Genomic DNA, 25872 nt, shown 5'->3' on the forward strand with positions numbered 1-25872 from the left:
AGTGCATCACAGCTCAGCAAGGGCAGCATCAGACCTACCCCCACACCCAAGCTCCCCTCAGAAAAAAAAAAGGGGGGAAGAGGGTGAGGGGAAGGCTGGGGGAAAGGGACAGGAAATCTCTGTTATCAATAGACAACATCCTGTTAACTTCACTCACATGAGCCTATGTGATACATACTCAGTAAGTGTTAAACTGAAACCAGAGCCTATTAAAAAAAATTGATTTGATGCCAGCTGCTACAACATTAAAATAGATAATATTTTAAGACAGTTATTTATACATAGCCATGACTGCTCTCTGCAGGAACCAAAATAAAGGACAGGAGATGGACCCTCCCTCAAACTTGTGAGGAAAATAAATTATTTCTCTTCCCCCCTCCACCTCCAGTCCCTGGGCAACTGGCTGCAGGTAACCCTGTTTGAGCAGAGGAGTTGAACCTGATGATCCCCAGAGGTCCCTTCCAACTTCAGTTATACAGCAAGTCTGTCGAGATGTAAAATTGAAGAGTTGATTCTTCAATGCTAAACCCAATTGCTTTTTCATAAAAAGACTGAATTTCTATTATAGAAAGGTAACTAAAAAAAATATCAGCTCAAAAAGGAGTAAGAGATGAATAAGATTCCCAAGAGATCCAATTTCCAAGCTGTATGAACTGAAATTGTGTGAAATTAAAACTACCTTCTGTGTATCCCCAACTGTGTCCTGGAGTACTATCTGTTCAGGAGTTGCAGTCCAGCTGGGAGTATTTCTCCACTGAAAATAGAGACGCTCGACATAAGATACTGCAGAACTCCCTCCACTCAGGCAGGCACAGCAACTACACTAACACAGCCAACTCAAGGAGAACCATTTCTGTTCTAAGGGCAAGATCACTTTGAGAACAGCATTTCTTCGTTCTCAAAATAATCGAGGGCTCACTCCCTCTCCCTAGACTTTTGAATACCCAGATTCATGAATATAGGTTTAATCAGGAATGAGTCACCGACATCTATTGCTCAACTTGGCACCTTTTACACATGCTGTTACAAAACACTGTATCTCACCTACGCTACATATAACTAACTCCAAAGTACTCTATTTTCAGTTACTGTAGCAGAAACTAAGTTTATTCTCCTGTTTTCAAAGAGTTAAAAAGAAATACTTAAAACTGATTAAGTTCACTTGTTCAATAAACAAAATCAGAAAAATCAAACTTTTCATGGAAATTTAATAATGCACTGTGGTTCTACTATTATTCATTATATCCACTGTGGATATGCACGATGCCAGGCAGTGTCTAAAGAGTTTTTAATCCATTTTGGCAACCATCCACATGAAAAGCAAATCCAACCTAGTAACTCTACATCTAATGTGCTAGTTGCTCCAGGAAAGATTGTCCTGATGTTACAGCAAATCCCTAGATCAGAAAGGGGTTCAACGAAGGCAAATATGTATCCTCCCCCTTCTAATAAAAATATGAAAACAGTAAAATCTTTAGCATGGTACAGTGATACAGTAATACAGAAATCAAAGCAGGAGCCTGATGATCTGGAGACACTGTTCCTGGCACTGCTATGAACAAGCTACATAATCCTAGGAAACTTACCTTTAACACCTCCCTTTATCTCAATTTCCACAATTTCTAGTTAAAGAAAAATCTAAAAGCATTTTTATGTTAATAATTAAATACCATATAAAACCCAGGAATAGGATCAAAATCCCCCTTCTACTTATTTCACACATAACACTAACAGGTGGGCCTTTGTGTAATATATATATATAAACCACTGGGAGCTGAGGGTAGGAATCAAATGCTTCTGAATCCTTGTCTACATGCTGGACACTAGTAGATAAAATTTTGTATCAACTTTGAGAAACACAACACAACAATTATTTTAAAATAATTTTTAAAATCGAGTCTTCACATGCATTCTTCTTTTGTCAGGTTGTAGATCGGCACATGAAAACCCATATGTTAACTTTGAGATGCATAAACTAATTCCTTATATAAGCTTATTAAAATAACTATGCAAAACTTAAACAAGAGGGGTTTCTTTGACAAAAAACCTTAATCCTAGTAAACTATTTTGCTAAGTCAAATTTTAAAATTTCGAGCAATTGCATCTGCAACAGATGAGTAATATTACCTAAACCTGTAGAATGCATCTCTCTGTTATAATATTTGTGTCAGCTGGAGTGATTTCCCCACATACTGCAATTCAAAACAATCCAGTGTGGAAAAAGCAAAAGCTCAACTTCTTTCATCCTTAACTTGACCTCTCTGTCAATATTACAGATGGAGAAAAACTTTGCTTATTCAAACATATTGGGATAACACCACCTTTCAAAGAAGCAAAACTCTGTCTGTTGACAAATTGTGATACATGTATTCTTCAAATATATTACTGAGGTAGTCTTTGCCCTGAAAATGAGCTTATCCTGCAAACAAGAAGATGCACAGGCTTCCAAAAGCATGCACTAGCAATGAACAGTTTTTGGAAGGAAGGGTGGCAGAAGCAGCAGAGTCAGCAGTTCGGATGGGCAGGATCTCATTGTTCAGAAGATTTCTGGACAGCCATTGTCCAGCATTTCCCTTAAAACTTATGGTGTGGGACAGAGAAAATGAAACCAAAGCACTTTAATTAGGTCACTGTAAGTTAAAATGAACACATGACAAATTAGAACTTTACTGGTGGGTAAATTAGATTTGAATAATTTTAGCTAATGAAAAATTCAGCTAATAAATATTATTTAATTCTTCACTCAAATCCTCCAACTAGCTTTGACTTAACACAGGTGCATAAACATAGGTCACTCTTCAATTTACTCACAAATTCTAGATTAAATAGCCAAATGCAATCAAATTAAATTATACACATTGAAACACTCTTTGGAGAGAGCTATTAACTGGGAACGTTGATTTTTCAGGAACAAAACACTGATATTACATATAGCAAGGGGACATTAAGACATGTCTAGTCACACAGACAGCATTTTGTGACTTCTCCTTGTGAACTCTGTCTATAAATTTGATAAAACTCTTCTAAATGACTATGCCTCTATCCCTAAAAAGAGATTCAGGGAGAAGGAAGTGTGAGGAGTTACTTGCTTTTATACCAACTAACTAATCATGGGCTACTAAATGCATAATGTTATAACAGAAAACAGAATAATGCTATTCATTTCGTGCTTATTGTTTTTCTCAAAAAGCCACAGGCCACAAAGATATCACCTTCAAGTGTGGGTCATGTATCTTTCCCCTCCTTCACTCTTCCTCTGCAAGCTTTTATCCTCCAACCCTCTCTGGCCATACCTAACACCTCTTAAGACTGTTACAAACAAGAGCAACACAAAGCCAAGTTGAATATATCCCAACTCTGACTGCACCAAATTCAGTCCACTTACTTAAGGAGGAGTAGAAGTAAACTGGTCTTCTTTTAACACTCATCTCCATTGTACTGCTTTGCCACATACTTCACAAATAAAATTCAAAAATAATTTGCAGCTAATATCCTATTAATATTTTGTTCTGAGCAGAACAGTGAGAAGAGGTTTCTGCTATTTAATTTGGAAAGCACAAATTTAAGCTGCATCAAGTAGTTATCATCTGGTGGTTCACGTGCAGATTTCTCCAAACAAATTATACTGGACACGGCACATATTGAATTGTGAAGCAAAGTAAAACTCCCAGTGCAATCAAGTACCTAAGTTAAAAAGCTAAAGCATAAAATAAATCTCTCCAAACATAAAAATCTAACTACGCTTTCTAACACCACTTTGAAGAGTTAAAGTACTACACAAATAAAACTGCCACTCAAATATTAACAACATCAAAAAGAATAAAGTAAGCTTTCTGTGAAGGTCTGGTGAACATTTGCTGGACTAGCAAAATAGAAATGTTCTCTAATTACTCAAAGATGAAAGAGTATCTATTTAAATGCATGTGATTGTTTGAATAGTCCTTGATGGGACAGTATTATTACTACCTAGTTCTCTCCATTATAAGCTAAAGAGTATGTAAAATCTCTACTGTCAGTGTAAAACTATATTATAACACTGCAGTCATGGGCAGCTGAATTTGCTGACTACAATACTTTTTCTCCCCAGGGTGCCATACATTCATCCTAAATTCACAGGGGAATCAAGCCTTGTGGAAGAAGGAACCCTGGGGACATTTTAGCAACACTGCAGTGGGGAGGGAAGGCTAATTATGAAAATGAGGCAGAACTATTACAGTGGGAGCTCCAGGGCATGTAGGACTTGTACAGAAATGAAAGTAGCTGTAAAATAAGAAATATGACTAAGCCAAGGCTATTTGAACACCTTTTTTGTTATTGTGATGGCCATGTATTTTATCATCTGTCTAGTTACTCTTGAATGGAGTATGCCATTATAAATAAAAAGTAATTTCCTAATGTTAAATCCAGAAAATGAACGGTCTTCATGAAAAACTCCAGAAGGATACACGAAACTAGCATGTTATGAAGTATGTTCTATTAAGCAGAATCAAATCTCTGTGGAATTCAAACTGCTCTCAAACTTTCAGAATCTTTTCAAACACATAGACTTGCATATGCGCCTATCACTGTTACAGTATTATTAGATGGTATCTTAAAAAATAAAGGCCTAGAAGAAATTTTGATTTTGTCTGAGATTGCTTCCATCTTTGATTTGGATCATTCAGAGGAAACATGTAAATATGAGCATAGGCATCAGGAATTTAATCAGATATCACTGCAGTCTGATGCTAAAAAGACAGAAGCACTTAAAAACATGAATAAATTAAGTAAACAATCACATTTTGCAGATGGAGAAAATAGGACAGAGACCTTTCAATCACATTTATGATCATCATCCTGCAAAGCTATTTACTGCAGAACACAGTAGTTGCTGACCATCTATGCTTATTTATTGCACTCTAAATTAGAGCTTTACACAAGATTTAATGCCTTAGTGACCTGCAGACTTCGTCAGACACGCAATTCTCTTGGACTGACATAAAAAGGAATTCAGACTACAGTGATTCATTTAATCAGAAGGGCAGTTGGATTGTGTATCCAACACATTAACATTCCACGAACCCTGCTAGCTACCTGATTACATCCAAGGCCAGGTCATCACCTAGATCCTTCTTCCCACTCCAACCTCCACCCACACTCAAAAAGGGACAAAAGGTTACACCACTGTTTGCTTCAGGTTTCAATCTCTCCAGCTCATGGAGGGGGCTAAGCTCTTGCAACATCTTGGTTCCCTGTTCTTTGCAGTCAGTGTTTCAGGTTCCAGAAGATACTTTGAAGTTTGGACAGTTACGGTTGGTTGGTGGGTGTGCGTTAACAGGGGTTCAGAACAGAAACGGGAAATCTCAAGTTGCTGTTGATTCAACATTCTTTTATTTATTTTTTTTAATTGTATTTATTGGGTATTAATATTTATTGGTGTTTCCTAAGGGAGGCATGAAAACTAAACAAAATGTCAGCAAATTGCATATTTGCTGTCACTATGCATATTACCTGACATATTGCACATCTAATTCCTCTCAAGAGGTTTAAGTAAACCATGAGCAGGATTCATTCCATATAAAACAATAATTAGAAGAATAATCTACCACTGCAGAAATGTGGGACATCTACCTGGATGTCCTAACATGACCAGCAGAGCTGCACAACAGAATTGTTTTTACAGTAATGTCCAGCTCACACAGCTTTCCTATCAAGGATGCATAGAGGAGTTCTTTCCAGGGGTGTCAGTTCTCAGCTCGGATTTCAAAATGTGGAAGACCATTGATTTGCTTATCTTCAAACTGCAGGCTTGTCTAATTGGCCTGCTGTTGCTCAAATAAAACCATTTGCCATTTATATGGAGGCTTGTAGATGGCATTCAACCAAACAGGGCTGAAAATATATTCATTCAAAATAAAATTTCTGTCCATTAAATATAAGCACATCTAAGTCAATCCCAAGCTTATAACAACAACAACATTTTGTTTCTGGCAGGTAGCTTTTGAAACTCTAGCAGCAAGTTATTGTTTCTGCACACAAACAAAATGTTTGAAGGCTATCTATTTCAAAACCCAATCTGAACTGGGCTCCTACACAGACACCCACATGCTACAGAATCAGTGTGTCCTGCCCCTTGGTTCATCCTTAATAAACACGATGTTTTCTCAATTAGAGAAAGGCTTCTAGCAAGAAAACATTATAACTTGGGGGAACACAGTTAAATATAAGAAAATATGCCTCATTTCTCAGTATATAAAGGAGGTACCATTTAATTCTAGACTATTACAATGATAGAACCTCAATCAGCTGAAACAAATTTAATGAAACTGGAGGTTCCTCATACTCTAACATGATTATTAGAAAAACATCACCACTTTTTAGCCTAGGCAACAGTCATAATCCCAAGCACAAGGCCATCTTCTTTTACTACAACCTCTTTAAAATTCTTCAAAAACAGTGGCATCCACTATAGCTTCAGTACACTTAATGGTAAGGTACTGCTTCAGAGTTAAAGTAAGAAGAGTCTATCATGACACCATGCCTCTAGAAATCTTCCATTCCACTTGCATGCATTAATTTAATTCAGCCTATGTTCACCTGGCAAAAAGTCACACTTGGAAACTATGATGGTTGAGACTGTGTGTAAAGTTCCAACGCAGACAACTTTCATATGCAGGCTAAAACAAGGCTCTTAAAATAGGGAACTATTCTGGAAATGCTGACACATCTTTAACACTGTGAGTGGGCGCCAATATAATACACACATTGTGTACACATATGTTGCTGTCTTCCTGGGAAGCTTAACTAAAAGCCCACATGGTTGATGTGGGACAGCAGGAATGCCTCTTTGAAAGCACTCACACTGCTTATTCATAGTATCTCAAATGAAATCCAAGGCATATGGCAAAATTATGCCATTTCACAAAACAGTGCTTGTGACAGTGAACAACCCTTTTGCATCAAAACTACCCTTGACACTTCAATTAAAAAAAACCCAACAAAACACCTTGATGACAGAATTTAGACACAATATTAAGCATTTAAATAAAAATAAATCTTAAGAGCTAGAACTGTGGAAGTCATCAACAGAGTTTAATAAACTGAGTTCATTCATTACAAAAAGTCTTACTTTGGTTGTTCTTTTTCCACTAAAGCACACACCCACTATAGAGTGACAGACTCCCAAAAGAGTAATGAAACAATAGATGAACCATCTGCTGTTACACAAAGCAAATCGAAAATCCAGGAATAGAATATATGGGAGTTGTACTGAAATCAGCATTACCTTTCTATTTTCTTTCACTCTAGATTCTTAGCTAAGCTTTTACAAACAAAAACAAACAAATAAAGTCATCACACAGGAAAGTTGTAAGAGCTTCCAGACCTAAGCATACAGGGTAAAGTAGGACATGAAACATCCTTTGAGACAATTTTTTTCCCTCTCTTGGCAACTCTAACCCATACAATAATTTTCCAGTGACAATACTCTGCCTCCTGTTAATACATCAAATGGCTGGCACTCACGGAACTGGTGTTCCACAAGGGTACAGAAGGATAGGACAAGTATCTTAAATTGCATATCCATGGATATGCACAACTTAAACATCTTTACAGCTGTCAGCTGCTTTTACTGTAAGGCTTACTTTTCACTGTCCCTTCCCAGCTTATTTATGCACACCAAGTGCAAGGCAGACAAAACTCCTTAACAGGCTTAAAACAAGTGTGAACAAATAACTGCCCAAGGAAAAGATTGTCTTGGAAAGATTTTCTGTGGAGTACAGGATTACCCGAAAACTAAGTGCAAATAACCAAAAGAATAGTACATTTACATGTCTTCTCTTCCCAACAGGTGCCTCAAAACGCTGTAACAGAAACAACTCTTCTGTCCATAATATTGGAAGGATTCAGCCACTAGACATTTTTACCATGTTACAACAGATACTAAGAGATAGGTCTTGCTCTTTTTTTCTTGCTTTCTTTATGCTGAGTAAACATAAGCTAATTTATTTCTCTAACACTTCACTAGCCATCCTGTTTCCAGTAGCTGAGTGGGTTGTGTTTATTGGTTTTGAGAAAGCATGTCAAAAGTCCTTTCAGTCATCCACTCCAGTAACAAATTGCATTCCCAGAAATCACCCAATAAAAGACTGATTTTTAAAACAACTGTCCAACAGTCTGTACTCTAAGTTCATTTTAAAATATATTTTAATATTCTAAAAAAAGTGTATCTTTTACGTTGCTCATTACAGTTTAGCATTAGCAACACCGAATTCATACAGCACAAACAAATGAAAACTCTGAAAAACCCTCAGCCCTTTCAGAAAAGGATTTTGCATTCATATTTCCTCTAAGCCACTAAAAAACTGCTATGTGGTGTTCAGACATTTCTCTTCCTGCATTGGGATTCATTAAAGATTATTTCAAAGTGACTGCTGGGATCCATGATCCTCACAGAACAGCTTCCCTCCCCCATTCTTTTCTTCCTCCCCAAAAAAGTAGAAAAATGAGAGAAAACAAGCAACTCTCTCAGTGGCACTTAGACAGCTTCATAAGGCAAGGTTCCTTTCAGACAATCATTATGGGCCTGTCAGTCATATATGTGTGTAGTTAATGAAACCACATACACACAGACTGGAGGACAGCTGCACACCGACTGGGTCACCACTGATCCATCCTCCTGAACACCCCCCAGATGAGCACTGTCTTCTTACATTACTGTGCTCTGCAAGTGATTAGAGCCCCATTCCTCATAGGGCATTAATTATCGGGATTAACAGTAAAAGGAAACACATGAACAGGATGCTATATACTTTTTTTTTTCTGCTTTGAATCTTTGTGTATTTGGTACAGCTATGAATTAAGGAGTAAAAAGGATATGCAGAGATCTGAACAAAATAGTACAATACAGGCTTCCAGTCTGCTACCCTAAAGAAGCTCATTTAAAAAAAATACTGGAGAGGATTTCAGGCTGCTGACATATGACTTTCTCAGCAAGACAAAAAAAAAATTGTCTATATATGCCACATTCTCTATTTTCCCAATTGCAATACAGAGTATATATCATTAAGTTGTAAAACCACTGAAGCATTAGCCACTGGGAATGAGCTGTCAGTAAGACGCAGTTATGAAGTGGATTAAAAATTCCTATGAAGTTAGAACATACACAAGCCTTTATCAGTGTTCCTATCCACCATTACTTTGCTGCTCTAGCCAAGCAGCACATAACCTAAAAACTACTCTTAATTCTAGGAAGGCCTGAAAGTGCTATACTGTGAATCAAATGGCATAATACTTCCATCTCAGTGACCTACAATGACTGAGGTAACCAGTAAAAACTTCCCTAACTAGAAATAAAGCATAGGTGTTCTAACCCTGTTACAACAAAAAAATAGATGCAGCCTTTTCATTATGACCCTGGCATTATTGGGGTGGCCTAACAACTGAATAGGAGTTTTTCCTATTTAAGTGTTTCAGAGCTGAAATCTAGAACAATATTTTGTTACCAAAACCCTAGGGTTTTTTTCTAGTATCTTAAAACCAAGTACTTAGAAATAAAGAGACAAAACCAAGCTAAGTTATAACAGTCATCTCCTTTACTGCTGGTATATTAGACAAGCAGATGTTCTTAACAGAGATTATCATCGCTTTTAATGACAAACAATAGTTGGAACATAGGTTCTCCACTTCAGAATTTTCACAACAGGCTCCATATTTTAACAAACTCAAATGCTTTCAGGTTCTATTTGTTGCATTATAGCTTCCTTAAACATGTGTGACATTTATAGAGTATTAAATACAACTTACACAGCTCTATTCTAGGTGTACTGATGGAAGGTTTATTTACCATATTTGCTGAAAGTTCTAACTTTGACTTTAAAGAAACTGTTTATTTTTCTTCTCTCAAAACTAAGCATTCTCCAAAAATAAGAATGATGCTCAAGGAGTTTGATATTAAACCCTAAAGTAATCTAGTAACACAATAATTTCATTTTTTACAAGTTCTGTAATGACTAATTCTCTGTAGCCCCACAAACTGTTTAAAATATTGACATGAAAACATATGAAGGTGTTTCTCTTCATCTTTACACACTCTCCCACTAGAGAGTAGTTAGAATTAAAGGCCTGCTCTTGGATATACACCTGTAAGGTCACACAAATAAATGACCGCTTTTAAAAAAATTAAGCATTGTTCGAGCAAATGTTCTTAGGTACACGATGTTTTATTACTGACCCTGCATTTCATACTTCCCATGACAGACACTCATGACTCAGAAACAACTCTGAGATGAGTTCACAGAATATTCTGTTGGCTGAGGACCATTTTCCATTGGAACAGTTTGAAAACAGATGCTAATACGTTTGTCTGTCTTGCATTAATGCCCTTCAACTTGTAACGGGAGGCAAACTTTTTCTCATGCAGTCATTTCCTAAATAATACAGTATTGCCCAAAATGTCCTATTTTAAACGTGATAACTAACAAATGAACTTATCTTCTCTTAAAAAATAAGATTTCTGATATAGAGCTAATGAAGGTGTTTGGGGTTTTTTTCAGGACAAATAAAGAAGTTAGCAAAAGCCTCTAGGATATCACTAAGGCCTGGCACTCACACACAAAAAAAAGAAATAATTAATCTTATTAAAATGTTTCTTCATTCATAGCATAATCAAGACTGAATTTGTTACAGAATATTCCTCTACACAAGCTAGGGAGTGATCCCAGATTTTCCACTAAGTATGTAGGTTTCGGTTCTTTTAATGAGTTAGTCAACGGATACAAGAAAAAGAGATGAACACTGGGCTCCAGATATAACTAATCAGGACCTGCAAGAGACACTTACTTTATTCACTTATAGACAGTTAACTTTACTCACTTATAGACAAGGCCATAGATCCCTTTCTTTCTCCTATCAGTACACAGAGTCTAATCCAATCCTGTAATATGTCAAGTACTCTCTCAAGGGTATAGATATTCTCCACTCTTGGTCATATCAACATAGACACTGTGTAATACTTTGGATTTGAGCTCAAGAGAAGGAGAGATAGTAGACAATCAAGAGCTGATAAGACTTCCTTAGCTTATTATTCAGTATTACTCCCAACAGAAGACACATTTACATTACGGAAGGTAGGTGCAAAACTGGGGTTAATACTTAAAATAAGATATGGTGGTGGATTTTATTTCTATAGACACATCTGTTTAGTATCACAGACAGAACAAAGTAAGGCTCTAACTATTGCTAATGACAACTCTGAGTAAGATTTGTGCAATAAATAACAATCTTCATGCATATTTTTTGTACAGAAGACAGGAATCATTTTCCTATTTATTGTTGCTTCAAGTTTCAAAGCCAAAAACATAGCAGTTTTACTATTTTAGCTTAGGGGAAAACAAGATCATGTTTTGTGAACATTCCCACAACTGCATCTAGTAGAGGAAAAAAATGAAACTTAATTATTTTTCCCTCAAATTTTTCTCCCACTGTACAGTCATAGAGGTTGCCAAAGACCAGCTAATAACAGTAAAAGATTAACTTGCCAGGTGGATTGTTTAGGTTCCCAACAGAGTCCTGATATATACAACACAGATACTATGCTGAAATTACTTCTCCATTGTTTTACCATTCAAGAATAAAAAAACTAAGTCCTGTTGCAGAGACATCACATCAACCTTACCCATACAGAAATCAAATTTAGTTCAATCCATATGTTACCATTGATTATAATCTTTCATCATATACCCCAGAAATGTGTTTCTTACACATCTGCTACTTCTATGTTTCCCCTATATCATACCAGAAAAAGTAAAGAAAAGTTCATTTCAAATATTACTGAAATGAACTAACATCATTATTTCTTCACCACTTTTCTGATCTGTCAGGGCATTTGCAAGAATAAAGTCAATACATTCTTCAATATGTATCTCACTTAACACAATGTTAAGAATTGAGTAATAAACAGATTATGGTGAAAATCTTCTATTAGAGAACGGGATAGCTCTTTAATTCTGACATGTGAAATCTGAGCAAACGACGGGGAAAGCACACAATATTTTATCATATGCTAGAAACAAATATATTCAACAACGAATACCTTGGTTGCAAAACAGAAAGATTCAAAATATGTTAGTTATCTATATAGACACTGATGACAGTCACCTGGCTGCTTGCTCAGGGAGTTTTATCCCTCATATAAGTTCACTTACTGACTTCTTTTTCCATTTTGTGCTATGTGTTAAAAGACATGCTTCTTTTCAGACACAGTTCACTCTTGGTACTTTCTGTGTACTACTTGTTCTGTTTATTTGGATTTTTTTAATAGTTGCATTCACTGTACAGTCTTTTGTGTAAATATCACATTTTCTTTCAAATCAAGCAAATGATACTCCTAAACTGGCTCCCAAGAGAACACGCTGTTAAATCATCTGGAATTTTTCAATATAAAGGAATGAAATATGGCAACATATTAAACTTACAAGTAACAGAACTGTTTCATGCAGACAACACAAACATACATTTTTAACTATAAGTCCTTGTTCCTCCAATATCAGTTAACAATATTAAAGCTTTGACTCATTCCAGAGCATGCACAGTATCATTGTAGAATCTGTAAAGACAAAGTTAACTTGAGAATGTGCAGCCACTGATAAAAAGACTTACTAAATAGTTATATTAACTCTGTCATTTTTAGTATGACTCAAGTAAATTCACATTATTAATATTGAAGCAAAGAACAGAATAGGAAGAAAAAATTATGTCAAATGATCACAAAGTATTTTAAAATTATCAAAGTACTCTCTTTCTAGCACAGCAGACTTCAATGGAGAGTTCCATCTATTGTCCTCTCCATCAATATCTCACTCTATCTCTTGTTTTGAACTCAGACTTCAGCTGTGTTAATCATAACATGTACTTTCACCCCTTTTTCAGATTAAGGTTATTTCTTACTCTGTACAGGGTAGTGAAATGGTCTTTACCAGGTTTTGATGCACAGGGAGCATGTCTTCTAGGCTGATTTTTGATCAAGCATTCTTTGGATAAAAGGATTACCACTACAGCACGTCTGTTTTTATAAACTGGCTTTACTTTACTTTCAAAGAGCTTCTATTGACTAAACAGCAAGTGTACCACTTGAAAGTGATTATTCCCAACTTCCTTTTCATTTCTTTATAGCATAAAAGCAGACTTTTATTCTTTCATGTCTCTAATTTTTAATGGAAAACAACGCCACAGAAGATTAGGGAAAGGAAGCCATTTATTTTTATAACCTGAAAATAAAATTAGATGTGCTTATATATTTAGGCAAACATTTCATAAAAATGGATGCTTTCTTTTAAAAGCTTTCTCTGCGTTTTTTCTTGCATGGTAAGTACCTTCCATCCCACAGGCTAGTGTTGAGAACATCCTAAAACAAATACCTAACCACTGAACATAGAATACTTCTGACAGAGAAGCAGAGAGCGAATTTTCTAAGAATCAACCGCGCATTCAAAAGTGAGTCATGAAAGATCCATTCAGGTCCATTACAGGACTTTTCCTCACGGTAAATTCAGGAGTCAGTGCTGTCTCTTCTTCAAAAAGTTCCTAAAGTTGCTATCTTGATGAGATCAGCTGGGCTTTATCATACCTAAGGACATAGCTCTATTTATAGCTGGTGACCATGGCCAGCCTCCACATGCACAGCTGTTCCCTACAGAGACCATGCAGACAAGTACAGAGAAGGGATGTGAAAAAAGCTGTTGCAGAGCAGAAATGGTACTACTATCCTCAATGCCAAATGCACTGGAGTATTTCCAGACCCCTCTGATCAAGAGTATTATATTTTCAGAAAACCACCTATTTTCCCCTGCTCACTTTACATGAAGTGAAATCACGTAGAAAACTATACCTGTATAGATATTGCATCAGTCATACTGTATAATCCTAGTTAGTAGAACTGTCATTAGGTTTATCATAAAAGAAGTTAACATGTAACACATGAAAAGTCTGCAGGACTGATTCCCCTAACTTTGTGCTTTTTGAGACCTTTCACACATGCACAAAGTGGGTATAAATCCTGTGGCACCTTAAAATTTGGCAACATCATCATGTACACTTTTCACAGGTATAAATGGTTACAAAAAGGGCAACAAGGAAGATCTCAGACTATGTATATTCCCTTGCAAGCAGCTGAACTGTGAGATGTGACTGTCAACACCACATTATTTGTAAGACACCTTGTTTGAAAGATACCTTGCACTAACATAGAAAATGCTATCTGATTTTATCAGAGTGAAACGTAAAACACAAAGTGCACATATCTCTCCTCTACACGACTAGATATAGATGAAGGATCTAAATCAATTAGAAGAATTTACAAGCCATTATTTTTTCATTAGGATCTTTTGTGGTTTTAAAATCCTCTGCAACCTGAATAAATAGTTGCCTTTAAGTAACTCTGCTACTATTACTTCCTTTGTTCTCATTTAGCAACACCCTCCCCCAAGCAGCGAAGATTAAAAAAACTAAAAATTTAAATTTTGCCTTACAACTACTGCAGTCACACAGGCTGTTTGCATTTATGTTGAGAACAAGCTGTCATAATACCGCCTTACCATTTGTAACCTCCACGCATTCTCACCTGCCCTCTGCAACAAGAGTCCCTTTGTTTGAAAAGTGTGTTTGTATAACATTCCTTGTTTAATTTAGACTAGAACCAAAAACAGCAAATGGCTTGTGCTTCACCAAATCTGCACTGAAGCTCAGTTACTCATGTGGGTCAGGTACACCAAGGGGCTTATTAAAGCTGTTTGGCTCACATCTGGTTTTATATCACATCTAAGGAACAAGGAGGGGAAAGGGGGGTGAAAATTCTCACCATAACATAAAAGCTTAAAAAAAAAATTCATTGCATTTCCTCTTCCCATGCAACCCCACCTAATCAGTCATCTACTCTCTTTTCCTCAGAAGAAGCCTCTTTCTTAGAGACTATTTATTGTAGCCAAGTTCCAATCCCAATTACCTTAATATAGGTTGTACACTGAAGGAGAAGTGTCCTCTTTTTCCTGTAGACAGCACAGGAGTTTTAAGCAATGAGTCAACACTCCAGAAGACTTTCAAGCAGATTAATCTAACTACCTTTCCTAAAAATCTATTGAAGGAATCATCTAAAAATACAGGTAGATAAATACAGGAGGGGAAAAAAACAAGTACTAGATTTCTTTCCCTTAGCTTCAGCAAGATTAAACAGTCAATATATTTCATCTCTAAAATGTGTTGACACAGTTTAAGTAGAGGGGTTTACATATCATGTTAAGCAACAGATGGATGATATGTACAGCCTAACTGTTCAGCTCAGAATTTACTGAAGACTAAAAACTATATAATATGCTAGGAAAATGGAACAAGTCACAGGATTCTAAGAAGCCCATAACTTTTACTTTATTCGACAATTACCAAGTTATCTGTGTGATGTCAACCAACAGCCAAAACTGGGTGTATGAAAAGAGCCAGTAACATCCTTTTGTGAATCTGTACATTCTATTTGTCAAACAAGAAAACCATCAGCCAAAACAATCTTAACTTGTCCAAATAAAATCATCCTGAATCAAAACTTTACTCTTCCTGATCCTTCTTTTAATCAACAAAACTTCCTCTGCCTGGAGACACAAACAAGTTGCGAGGCTAGCTAAGTTATAAACTTCCTAAATTCCTACAAATAAAACAGCAAAGTTGTGGTAGAACATGAGGTAATTCAAAGAAGCAGGGTAAGCTAGCTTACACTTACCACAGGACAGAAGTACACAAATGGCTGTTACTCTTTTACAGCTGGAATACCTGACACTCATCCTGATGCTGTTTTAACTTCTTATCAATTCTATATTTTCAGGGTAAGGAGGGAATACGCCAGAAATTTCTGCAGTAGAAAGGTCTCTACCAAGAATGCTGTGTAATTTGATGTGCCAGTTCAAGGACTTGATTCAAGAACCTTAACTGATCTCAATCGTCAATGCGGACTTAAGGAAGAGAAATGGCATACTCTATAAACTCATCGACCAACATGGACAGTAACAAAGGAGAACCTGATCTATTGCTTGAACTGTAGATAAGACCTCCTCAGAAGCCTTAAGAGAGTATAAGAATTCTGCACCAATTAAACATTTAAACAAGCTGTACAATTTAGAAACACACAATTTGAATCATGACACCAAATTGCCAGATGCACAAGAGAATTTAGTAAGACTTTCTATACAGAAACAAGAGTAGTTTTGTGATCACCTCGAAGGACTGCTTTGACTCTGACTTTCCCTACGTGCACATCTGTTTCTACACTGGCTCCAAAACTACTTCAGCTCTTCTCCTCTTGCCACCTTCATACACATACCACCTACTACTTAAGAAATACCCATCTTTCTTTTTACCTTCCACTTCTGGAATGCCACTTAAAAATAGTCAACTTACTTTGGCCAAACTGAGAAGCATTTAAGATATTGTTAATTATACACCCTGGTTTTATACTTTTCCACTTCTCCTCAAATAAAGGGCATTAAAACAGTCAGTGAATAAATTTCATCAAAAGATGTATTCTTCCAAGGACATGATTTACAGGTAAGCACACGAAACCTCCCACTTGTCTCCATTAGTAAAAAGCAGTTGTGTTAGCCCTGAAGACCATGTTCAGCATCTTGAATGAATCCAAATGTAATCTCCCCACTGCCACTTTATTCCTCCTCTAGTCTCATTATTATAACTGATGTGCTTGATTTCTACACCTGGCTAACACATTTATCTGAAAAACTGCCGTTCTACAAAGTTTTTACTTTTTCTGGATGCATAATTCTGGAATGCAGCAAGAAGAAAGGAAGTTTGGACTTCACTGTAAAGATGTTTTCCAGCTTTAGTTTACTTCCCAATAAACAAAGAGAACCAAAAAAAAAAAAAAAAAGAAGGGCCCAACAAAAAACGAAACCCCTGAAGACACAGAAAGCCTTTTAGAAGTAGATGTACCTGAACAAGCAGTTTTAATAAACCTGGGTTAATAACCATTTAGAAAGTAAAATCTGTGACAAAAAGATCTTAAAAGTACCTCATTCATAGTGGAACTTCTGTGAAGCCTATATCTAGTACAGTTTACAGAACTTACTGAACTATCATCTCCTATTTCATTAAGCAAGAGGACTGAGAGGACATAATTTCAAAGTAGACATCATAGCCAGGGGACAGATGCAGTTTAAACACAACAAACAAACCTGCAAACCCTGCTTTCTCCACTTAGCAAGATTCATCCAATAGAGTACAGAACAACAGCACCAACTACTCTTAGACATGTATTTGATATGGAAACAAGGCATAGAAGCAGCACTAACACAGTGTAAGCTCTTGTACATAATTATTTGTACATAATCTGATTGGCACACTATCTTGTTTCATCCACAGGATCTTTAAGAATTAAAATTTATGACAAATTATTCACAATGGAGTAACTTTGGTGTCATGAGACAAATAAAATCACATGTATATGTGCACTGGTTCCTAAATGTACTATCACTATAGAAGTAAAAATATTATTTAACAATGCTAATAGGTTAAAATTATACCAATCAAATATATATAAAGAATGCTTCCAAACACAGCCAGTTTCTCTTTTCCATGATGACCTTCTATCCAGAAACCAAAAGAGAAATAAAAAAAAAACCCAAACAAACATAGAAACTGTCCAGGTGTCAACATTTGCCTTGCCTTTTTTTTAAAACTGACTACTTCCCAATACTTCTACTACAAACTGACTATGTCAATTTGACGTTCATTTTAGAAGCGTCTTCAAAAACATATCTTTAAATGATCATTCCTATGATTGCATCATAATGCTAACAAATAATGTATTTAGGTTAATGCAGGCATATTTGGAAGCAAATAAGCTAAAAACACTAACGACTTCTTTATTAAGTTACCAAGAATTAACATGATTAAGTGTGTTGAAGCACTGCTTTGCTTTTTGCTCAGATACCTAGTCATAGGGCTCAGCAAACAAGTACACCTTCAGTCAACTTTAAACTATGACACACATACAGATTAAACACTACCAGTAGATGAAAGAGGGTGCACTGAAATCATAAAGATGTAGCTTTAACTTGGAATGGCATGAGCTGTTGAAATAATGCTTGCAGTTTTTTTGTTTAAGCATTCTGACATACAGTCAGAATGCAGATTGTATAGGAAACACAGCTAAAAATTCGAACACAGGAAAAACATTTCTATTGCCCTCCTTTCCTCAAGCTTCAGACTCCATCAATTAGGCAAAATAACATATTTCTCACCTTCTGAAATACAAATTTAGAGAGCCTGAAGTAGCTATTGTGATTCAGTTGCACTTCATTAGTATGATTTGCTTTAAAATCCCTCCTCTCTAATCATGTCACAACGACTCAAATAAAAAGACAGTAAATATGTTAACTGTACCTTCCTCAAAAACTGTCTGCTTCACAAGACATCCTTATATCACCACTGTTACCCTAACACAGGGAAATGAAGTGGGTAACTGGAAAGAAGAAAGCAACGCTAACAACTAGATAAAATTACTAAAGACAATTTCTGCACAGTCATTCAAGCAGTAACAGCAGATAGTCTTGAAAAAGTGACACTGAAACTGGTTTTAATTTATTGCTAACTGTAAGCAAAACCTTACGTAGATGGAGATTTCATACAGCACAGGTATATCAAAATAGAACCTGTTTATATAATGCAACCACTTGTCAAATTTCCCTCACCATAGAAAATTCTTATTTCCTTTGCAACACAATGACTTCTGCACATACAACTAACGGGATACTTAAAAAAGAAGCCACAGGCTCCATGCTGAACAATTCTTCCAGGGGTTCTGGTAACAATGCATCTACACGGAAAACGTTCTTTTACATACCTAGGAATTCAAACACCAAACACATTCATCAAAAACTGTACTTGTCACTAAAACAGCTCAAACAGTGTATTTTGCTCCTCTTGGAGCATTTTCTCTACATATATTCCCAATTGGACAGTCTTTACTTACTTTAAAAAAAAAAAATTTCCTTAGATGTTAAGCAAACTTCAGACACCCTACCAAGCACAGGAGACTACCACAGTATACTGAACAGCTATAATCATTGCTAAAGATCTGGAAGGAACATATGTATAAATCAAACATAACAGCAGTGACATTTACAACAATGTAGACATTTCACTGCTTCTACCAACACTTTCACCAGCTGTAAAACCATACTGCAACCATGCCTGCCTCAGAGCTCAGGTACAGTCAGAAGAGCAGGGATTCAACCCTCCATTCACTTTGTTTCCCACTCCCCACTATCTCCTCTAAAAAGAGGGGACTCTGGAAAGAACATCATCTCTCTTAGTTGAATAGATTTAAAGTTATATGCACACATGGCAAAGACTAATGGCCACAAGCACTGTTATATCCCCTCCTTCCCAAAACAAGATGGTAGATTTTGCAAAGAATTTCCTGAAATACTCTTTTTAAAGTATTAGGTAATAAAATCAAATATTAAAAACCTCTTCAGTTACCACCGAGAGTACAGATAAAGCAGACATTATTCCTTTTATTAAAACTGAACCACTGCAAATCAAGAATCTGTTAGGTTTCTGATACAACTTCTCAGCACCAAACTAGCATTATCATCACCTTATGCTAACACCACATAATATCTGAAAATGTGAATATTGTTTTGTTTCATTCCATCCCTTGTGAAAGCTCCAAGTCAACATCCATCACGGCTCCCACAGTTTTAAGAACTGGGGTAGGGAGATCAAGCTCAAGCCAAGTTAACAGTCACTCTCTCTACCACAGGAAAAACTACATACTGCAGGACCCCGTGAATAAGTAATTACAATTAAATGAATGTTTTATGAAGGAAATGCACTTGGTTTTAAAGGTCACAAAGTCACAGATAAGAGCATACAGTGGAACAAATCCAGCAAATTCCTGATTGACCTGCAGGGTCAATGAATCCAAGCAATGAATGTTTCTGCTCTTTAAATAATTAAAAATGTCAAAACACAATGGCTGCAGACAACAGTGTTAAGAATGCAGACAGACCCAATAATCTACTTCATATTTAGATATTTCACTTACCTGTCCTGTGACTGCTCCTCATACATTCTTTCCTTTCCTTCTTTGAAGAGTCTTATAGCCCGTTTTGATTTTTTCATAAGACTGTCAATGTAGATTTTAAAATATTCGTTCTCACTGAGTTGTGCAAGTTTCTGGTTGTCATCATATTTGCTCAGTATAAGTCGCAAATGTTGGTAAGTGTCAGGTAGAATGTCAAGTATGTAAGGTGGGCTGTTTTTGAGTTGAAGCTTTGGGTTTTGGCACAATCTTACCTATAAGCAAAAACAGGAGAATGTAAAAGACAAGAAATATGTTGGGACAAAAATTGATCTGACATCTTCAAACTTATAGGTGTAACATACTTCTCTAATCTCCAGGCACACAGAAGTAAATCCTACTTCATTTATATTCCGTGAAATCCCAACATAGACTCTAATGTCAAAAGAGGCAAAATTGACTTAATTTTGTCACATGTATAAAAAGCAAACAAGCTTACCTACAAAGTTTGGGGCTTTTCCCCTAAAGTAAGAATGTCTTTGCCTGCCTAATATATGCTAAGGAGCATATTATCAAAACACAGCTCTACTATCTACATATTATCAAAACACATGCAACTTTTACCAAGAGCAGTACTTTCATAGAGATCTGTTTGCTGCAAGCTAACTTACCTATGGATGTTTAAGCATCTACCAAGAACTGACATTCTAAATTACTTAGTCATCTGATGGCTCTCTCTTTTCTTTATCCAACAAACAACTTAGAACCTACAGGAATTTAAACGCATTATTTTTCAGCTCCTGGTCGTACTAGGAGTTTGGTGATTTGATCTTGGCTGGATGCTTGGTGCCCACTAAAGCTTTTCTATTATTCCCCTTCTCAGTGTAAGAGGGGAGAGAATACGTCATGAAAGGTTCATGGGTCAAGATGAGGGCAGGGAGAGATCACTCACCAGTTACTGTCACAGGCAAAATAGACTCAACTTGGGGAACTGAATTTTACTACCAATCAAATCAGAGTAGGGTAGCAACTCCCTTCCTCCTGGGCTTAATTTTATCCTCTCGACCTCCTTCCCCCCAGTGACGCATGGGGACGGTGACTGGGGGCTGTGGTCAGTTCATTACAGGTTGTCTCTGCCACTCCTTTCTCTTCAGTCTCTGCCACTCACACTCTTCCCCTGATCCACCATGGGGCCCCTCCCACAAGAGACAGTCCTCCACAAACTTCTCCAACATGAGTCCTTTCTGCAAGTTGCAGTTCTTCATGAACTGCTCCAGCGTGGGTCCCTTCCACAGCTTACTGTCCCCTCCAGGAAGAGGCTGCTCCAGCATACATCCCCTGCTGGGTCACAAGTCCTGCCAGCAAACCTGCTCTAGCATGGGCTTCTCTCTCCACGGGTCCACAGGTTCTGCCAGGAGCCTGCTCCAGTGTGGGTTTCCCCACAGTGTCACAGCCTCCTTCAAGCATCAACCTGCTCCATCCTGAAGTCCTCCACAAGCTGCAGGTGGATCTGTCCTCCACTGTGGACCTCCATGGGCTGCAGGGCACAGCTGCCTCACCATGGTCTGCACCAAAGGCTGCAGGGGAATCTCTGTTCTGGCACCTGGTCCACCTCTTCCCCCTCCTTCTGCACTGACCTTGGTGTGTCCAGACCCGTTTCTCTCACATATTCTCACTGCTCTCTTCCCTGCCTGCAACAGACTTCTGCACAGTAACTTTTTTTCCAACCTTCTTAAACACCTTATCCCACAGGCTCTACCACCATCATTGATGGGGGTCAGCAGGTCTGGCACTGGCTTTTTCAGATGTGGGGGAAGCTTCTGGCAGCTTCTCACAGAAGCCACCCCACAGTCTCTCCATTACTAAAACTTTGCCATGCAAACCAAATACAAGATCATCTTAATGGACTTGGAGTCCTCATGTTCCTAAATGGCACAAATATTAATTGATTAATATATATCTTACTTAAAGAATAAACTTCGATTACTTGAACAACTTTATTTCAATCTAGTCTCTACTGGAATTGTTTCTGGAAGAGAAAGGTTTTGTTTCCTGAACATCTACAAGGTTAAAATTGTCTCCTGGCTACTCAAATTCTCTTATAGTTTGTTCTGTAATGTTCTGTTCTAGAAAGCAAGAGAGATCAAAACTAACAGGTAGTTTTTCAGTGGTATTGCACTGAGCTGTCTACGATCAGCTAAAACACTGAAGAGGGACACATTCTAAACATGTGCGTGCAGCTGTACACATGCAAATACTTACAAAAAAATTAAGTCCATGTGGTATAAAAGTTTTATAGGCATCATTTAGAGATTGCCACATTATATATTAGTGACTTTGACATTCTTTTGAGGTAACTAACGAGGTTGTAAAAACATCTTAATACTGCTGAAACTAGATTCCTATTCTGACTAATGTATCGACTTCAAAAAAGTGCAGTCTTGAGCAATTCTGGGGGAGGGGGAACAAACTTGTATTCTCTAACACTCACCTCTCTAAACTCAAAGCTTTATCACTATTGTTGATCCCTCTTGCAATTTCTAGATCTAACCATTAACAAATTTACTGCCTTCAGACTGTTGTCACTAGCAGACCTTCAGGCACCACAAACAGCAAAGCAAACACATCATAGTTTTTTACCCTCTGAAACATACACATAAAAACACAATCAGGCAAGCAGACTTAGGTAACTGGGGTCATAGTTAGAAAAGTGGAGATAGAATTCTGAATGGACAAAAGTCAAGCACTAACAAGTTTTTAAAAAGAAGCCCAGCACTACTGGAACTGCACAAATCCATAAGTACTGTAGAAATGCATTTTATCCAAAACAGTATTTAAGACATGACATTTGCAATAGCTCCCCTCATTTCACTGATCCATTGTTATTTTAGTAATTGCTATTATTCTTTCAACTATTAGACCAAGTAACACATCAGGAAGTCTTTTCACAGAGAAATTTACAATCTCAGTAGGAAAAAAATGACAGCCAAGGGGAAGCAGGCAAATACGAATACATAAGCATAACACTGTTGAACATGCTAGAGGGTAGTTCAGGGACTGAACACTAGCAGTTCAGTATTTCTAGATATAAACAGCAATGTTTCACAGCAAGGTCTCAAATAATTTTGTGGTTCATAAAAGAACTCCTCAGTTGAGGAAGAAGATAGAAGGAAGTAAAAAAGAGTAAAAGATTAAGATACCTAATCATCTCTTGACCTGGTAATAAAGTCTGGAACTGCAATCCATAAGTGCAAAGAGACTTTGAAAGTGAAAATAACTTGTTTATATTTCATGTGATAAAGATAAGGTCATCAGGATAAATAAAGGACAACAGGGTCCCAGCCGCGGTTTAGGACATGCCTGAAGCAGCATTCTCAAAGAATAAAGGTTGGATAGGATGGCATTCTTTCAAGGTCAGAAAAGCAAAGCTGAACTTACATAGAGAATAGCAAAGTCGGGATGGAATGAGAGATTTAGGTGAATGGATTGACCTGAAAGATTCAGACACAACTTCTAAAAGAGCAGTTCAAGTAAAGGAGTTGCACAAGTGAAGGCAGGATGATGGCGTCACCCCAGAAGATGAAGAAAGGAGCTAACAAGAGAAGCTCACGGAAGGAGATTAAACTTTTTTTTCTTGTTACACTGAAGTTAAGCTGACAGAATTCTTTAAAGAGATTTCAGACATCAGGCAAAGAATTTTGCATGTGTAGACAGACCTGAAAAATCATCCATGCAGAGACATACATGAATTTCTTTTTCTTTTGTAGAAGAGTAAGAAGAACTCGACTCTCAAACACAGAAGTGAAAACCTTTATGAAAAGCATAGATGTTTTCCCTCTGAACTTCTGTTCTCTGCAATTTCTGATTTAGTCAAAACTTGAAACCAGACTGATATTCTTCACAAATTAGGCCTTACAACTTTATGAAGCAACAAACACGGGGGAAAAAAATAGCTGAAAGATGGTGACGTTTATTCAGAGGAAAAAGTCAGCAATGAAAGCAGACTGCAAGCAAAGAAGGCTGCAAACATTTTGAATTACTTATTTTCTAACTTAAAACTCATGAAAAAAGAATTAATTATCTTCCTGAAGTCTATCTTTTCAACCAGATGTGCCAAGAAGCAAAATATAAGTGGTTTCATATATTAGAAATACCATTAAAATATAAAAACAACAGGAAAAAGCAAATTGCTTATGCTGATGGCTGAATTTTCAACAGTCAGTCCATTCAACTATACAAAAAGAATATCCAGTTATAAGGAAAAACTAAAAAAAAAAAATTAAAAAAATAAGTTTCTCTTTCAGAAGTTGTAGAAAGTCTTCAGTCCAGTGTCATTACATACAGCCATATACACATCAAAACTGGATCCTGTGGTCAAGATGGTTTACGAGGCTTCACCTTCTGATGAATTTACAGAGACAAACACAGCACACTACCAGAACCTTCAATTTCAGAATAAGCTTTTAAGAAAGTCATACAAAACATCTTCTGCACCTCAATTAGCCTTATACATTCTAATTGAAAAAAATGCTAACATTAAGTTCAAGTCAGTGATCCAGCGAAGTAGCACAAGGCTTTCTTTATAGAGTACACAAGGTTTCAGTTGAAAGGAAGTAATATTGTAAAGAAATGGCTGCTAAACCATATGGTTTCCAGAATGAGGATGTCCTGACACATACCACAGCAGTTCACAATTAAAAATAAGCAACAAGAAATAACACCTGCTGACGCAAAAGATCTACCAAGATCTTTCTTCAAAAGAAAACAGAACTCAAAACAAAACAAACAACCAAAAAAACACTCCAAAAATAAAGACCTCTATATTGCACTTTACAAAGCAACTCTCACCAACACCTTAGGAGCGGACATGAATCATATCACTGTGTGATTTTTGTATTGTTTTGACTGGAAGTAAGCATGTACATATTTAGCAAGCAGTGTAAAAAATTAAAAGTAGTCAGTCAACAAGTTAGTAAGAAATGTCTCTCTTGTTGAGGTAAACTGAGACAAAACTAAGCTCCTTCCACTACCTCACTCAGGGAAAATCCAAGTACTTAATCCAGAATCACAGAAACAAGAGAGTACAATTCTGATTGTGAAAAACCAAGGCATTATCCTAATCTACCAAAAACTGATTTTGAAACAGTTAACTCTGGAACTTCTAGACAAGTTTACTCTAGTTCCTTTGTAGGAAAAAAACCAACCCCCTCTTCCCTCCTCTCTTCCTCCACCATTTTGGAATATGTTTGACTCAAATTACAAGGCATTATTTCATAGCATGGTCAAAGATGAGAGTAATGGAGGCCTATTGTATGGAGACAATTTCTTGCAGAAAACTATTTTCTATTCACTTTTTAAAGCAAACAAAGTTGAAAGCCCTGGAGTCGTTTGACAAAAGAACTTTTGTTCAAGCAAAGTACAGCAGCCTTAACACAACCTGTTTAAACACCTAATGCTAGTCAAAGACAATACAAGGAAAGTAACTCAGCTAAAACAGAGTAAGTATCTAATGAGTAGGACATCCGCTTAAACAGAATGAACCAGAACAATCGGAGCATCAGTGCTCACACACTCCCAAAACTACACTTCAAAACTGCCCAACTGAATGAGTGCCTTCTGCCATGCTGTACAGAATTGTCAAAGAATTAAAACACTTTGACACACCACAGAGAGCACAAAGGTAGCTCTGCAGTTCTCCAGAAAACCACAACACAGTGCTACTAACAATGAACTCTGAAAAAATTTATCAGGAGGGGTTAGCCAGGAAAATGGTCAAAGTCTGAACATAGATTTCTTCCTGCCTGAAGTTCCTT

The 25872-nt window shown here is 36.9% G+C and overlaps 1 protein-coding gene across 2 annotated transcripts in view; it reads right to left on the minus strand.

Moving 5' to 3' along the window:
• The window catches only part of CBLB (Cbl proto-oncogene B), a 134318-nt gene that overhangs the window by 102663 nt on the left and 5783 nt on the right, over positions 1 to 25872 (minus strand). For both annotated transcript variants that reach the window (XM_017808010.1, XM_017808011.1), the window contains exon 3: positions 20084 to 20334. In XM_017808010.1, the coding sequence (XP_017663499.1) occupies positions 20084 to 20334 (251 nt within the window). The remainder of the gene's footprint in view (positions 1 to 20083; positions 20335 to 25872) is intronic.

This window comes from Lepidothrix coronata, unplaced genomic scaffold (assembly GCF_001604755.1).
Source record: "Lepidothrix coronata isolate B3197 unplaced genomic scaffold, Lepidothrix_coronata-1.0 Scaffold21, whole genome shotgun sequence".
NCBI lineage: Eukaryota > Metazoa > Chordata > Aves > Passeriformes > Pipridae > Lepidothrix > Lepidothrix coronata.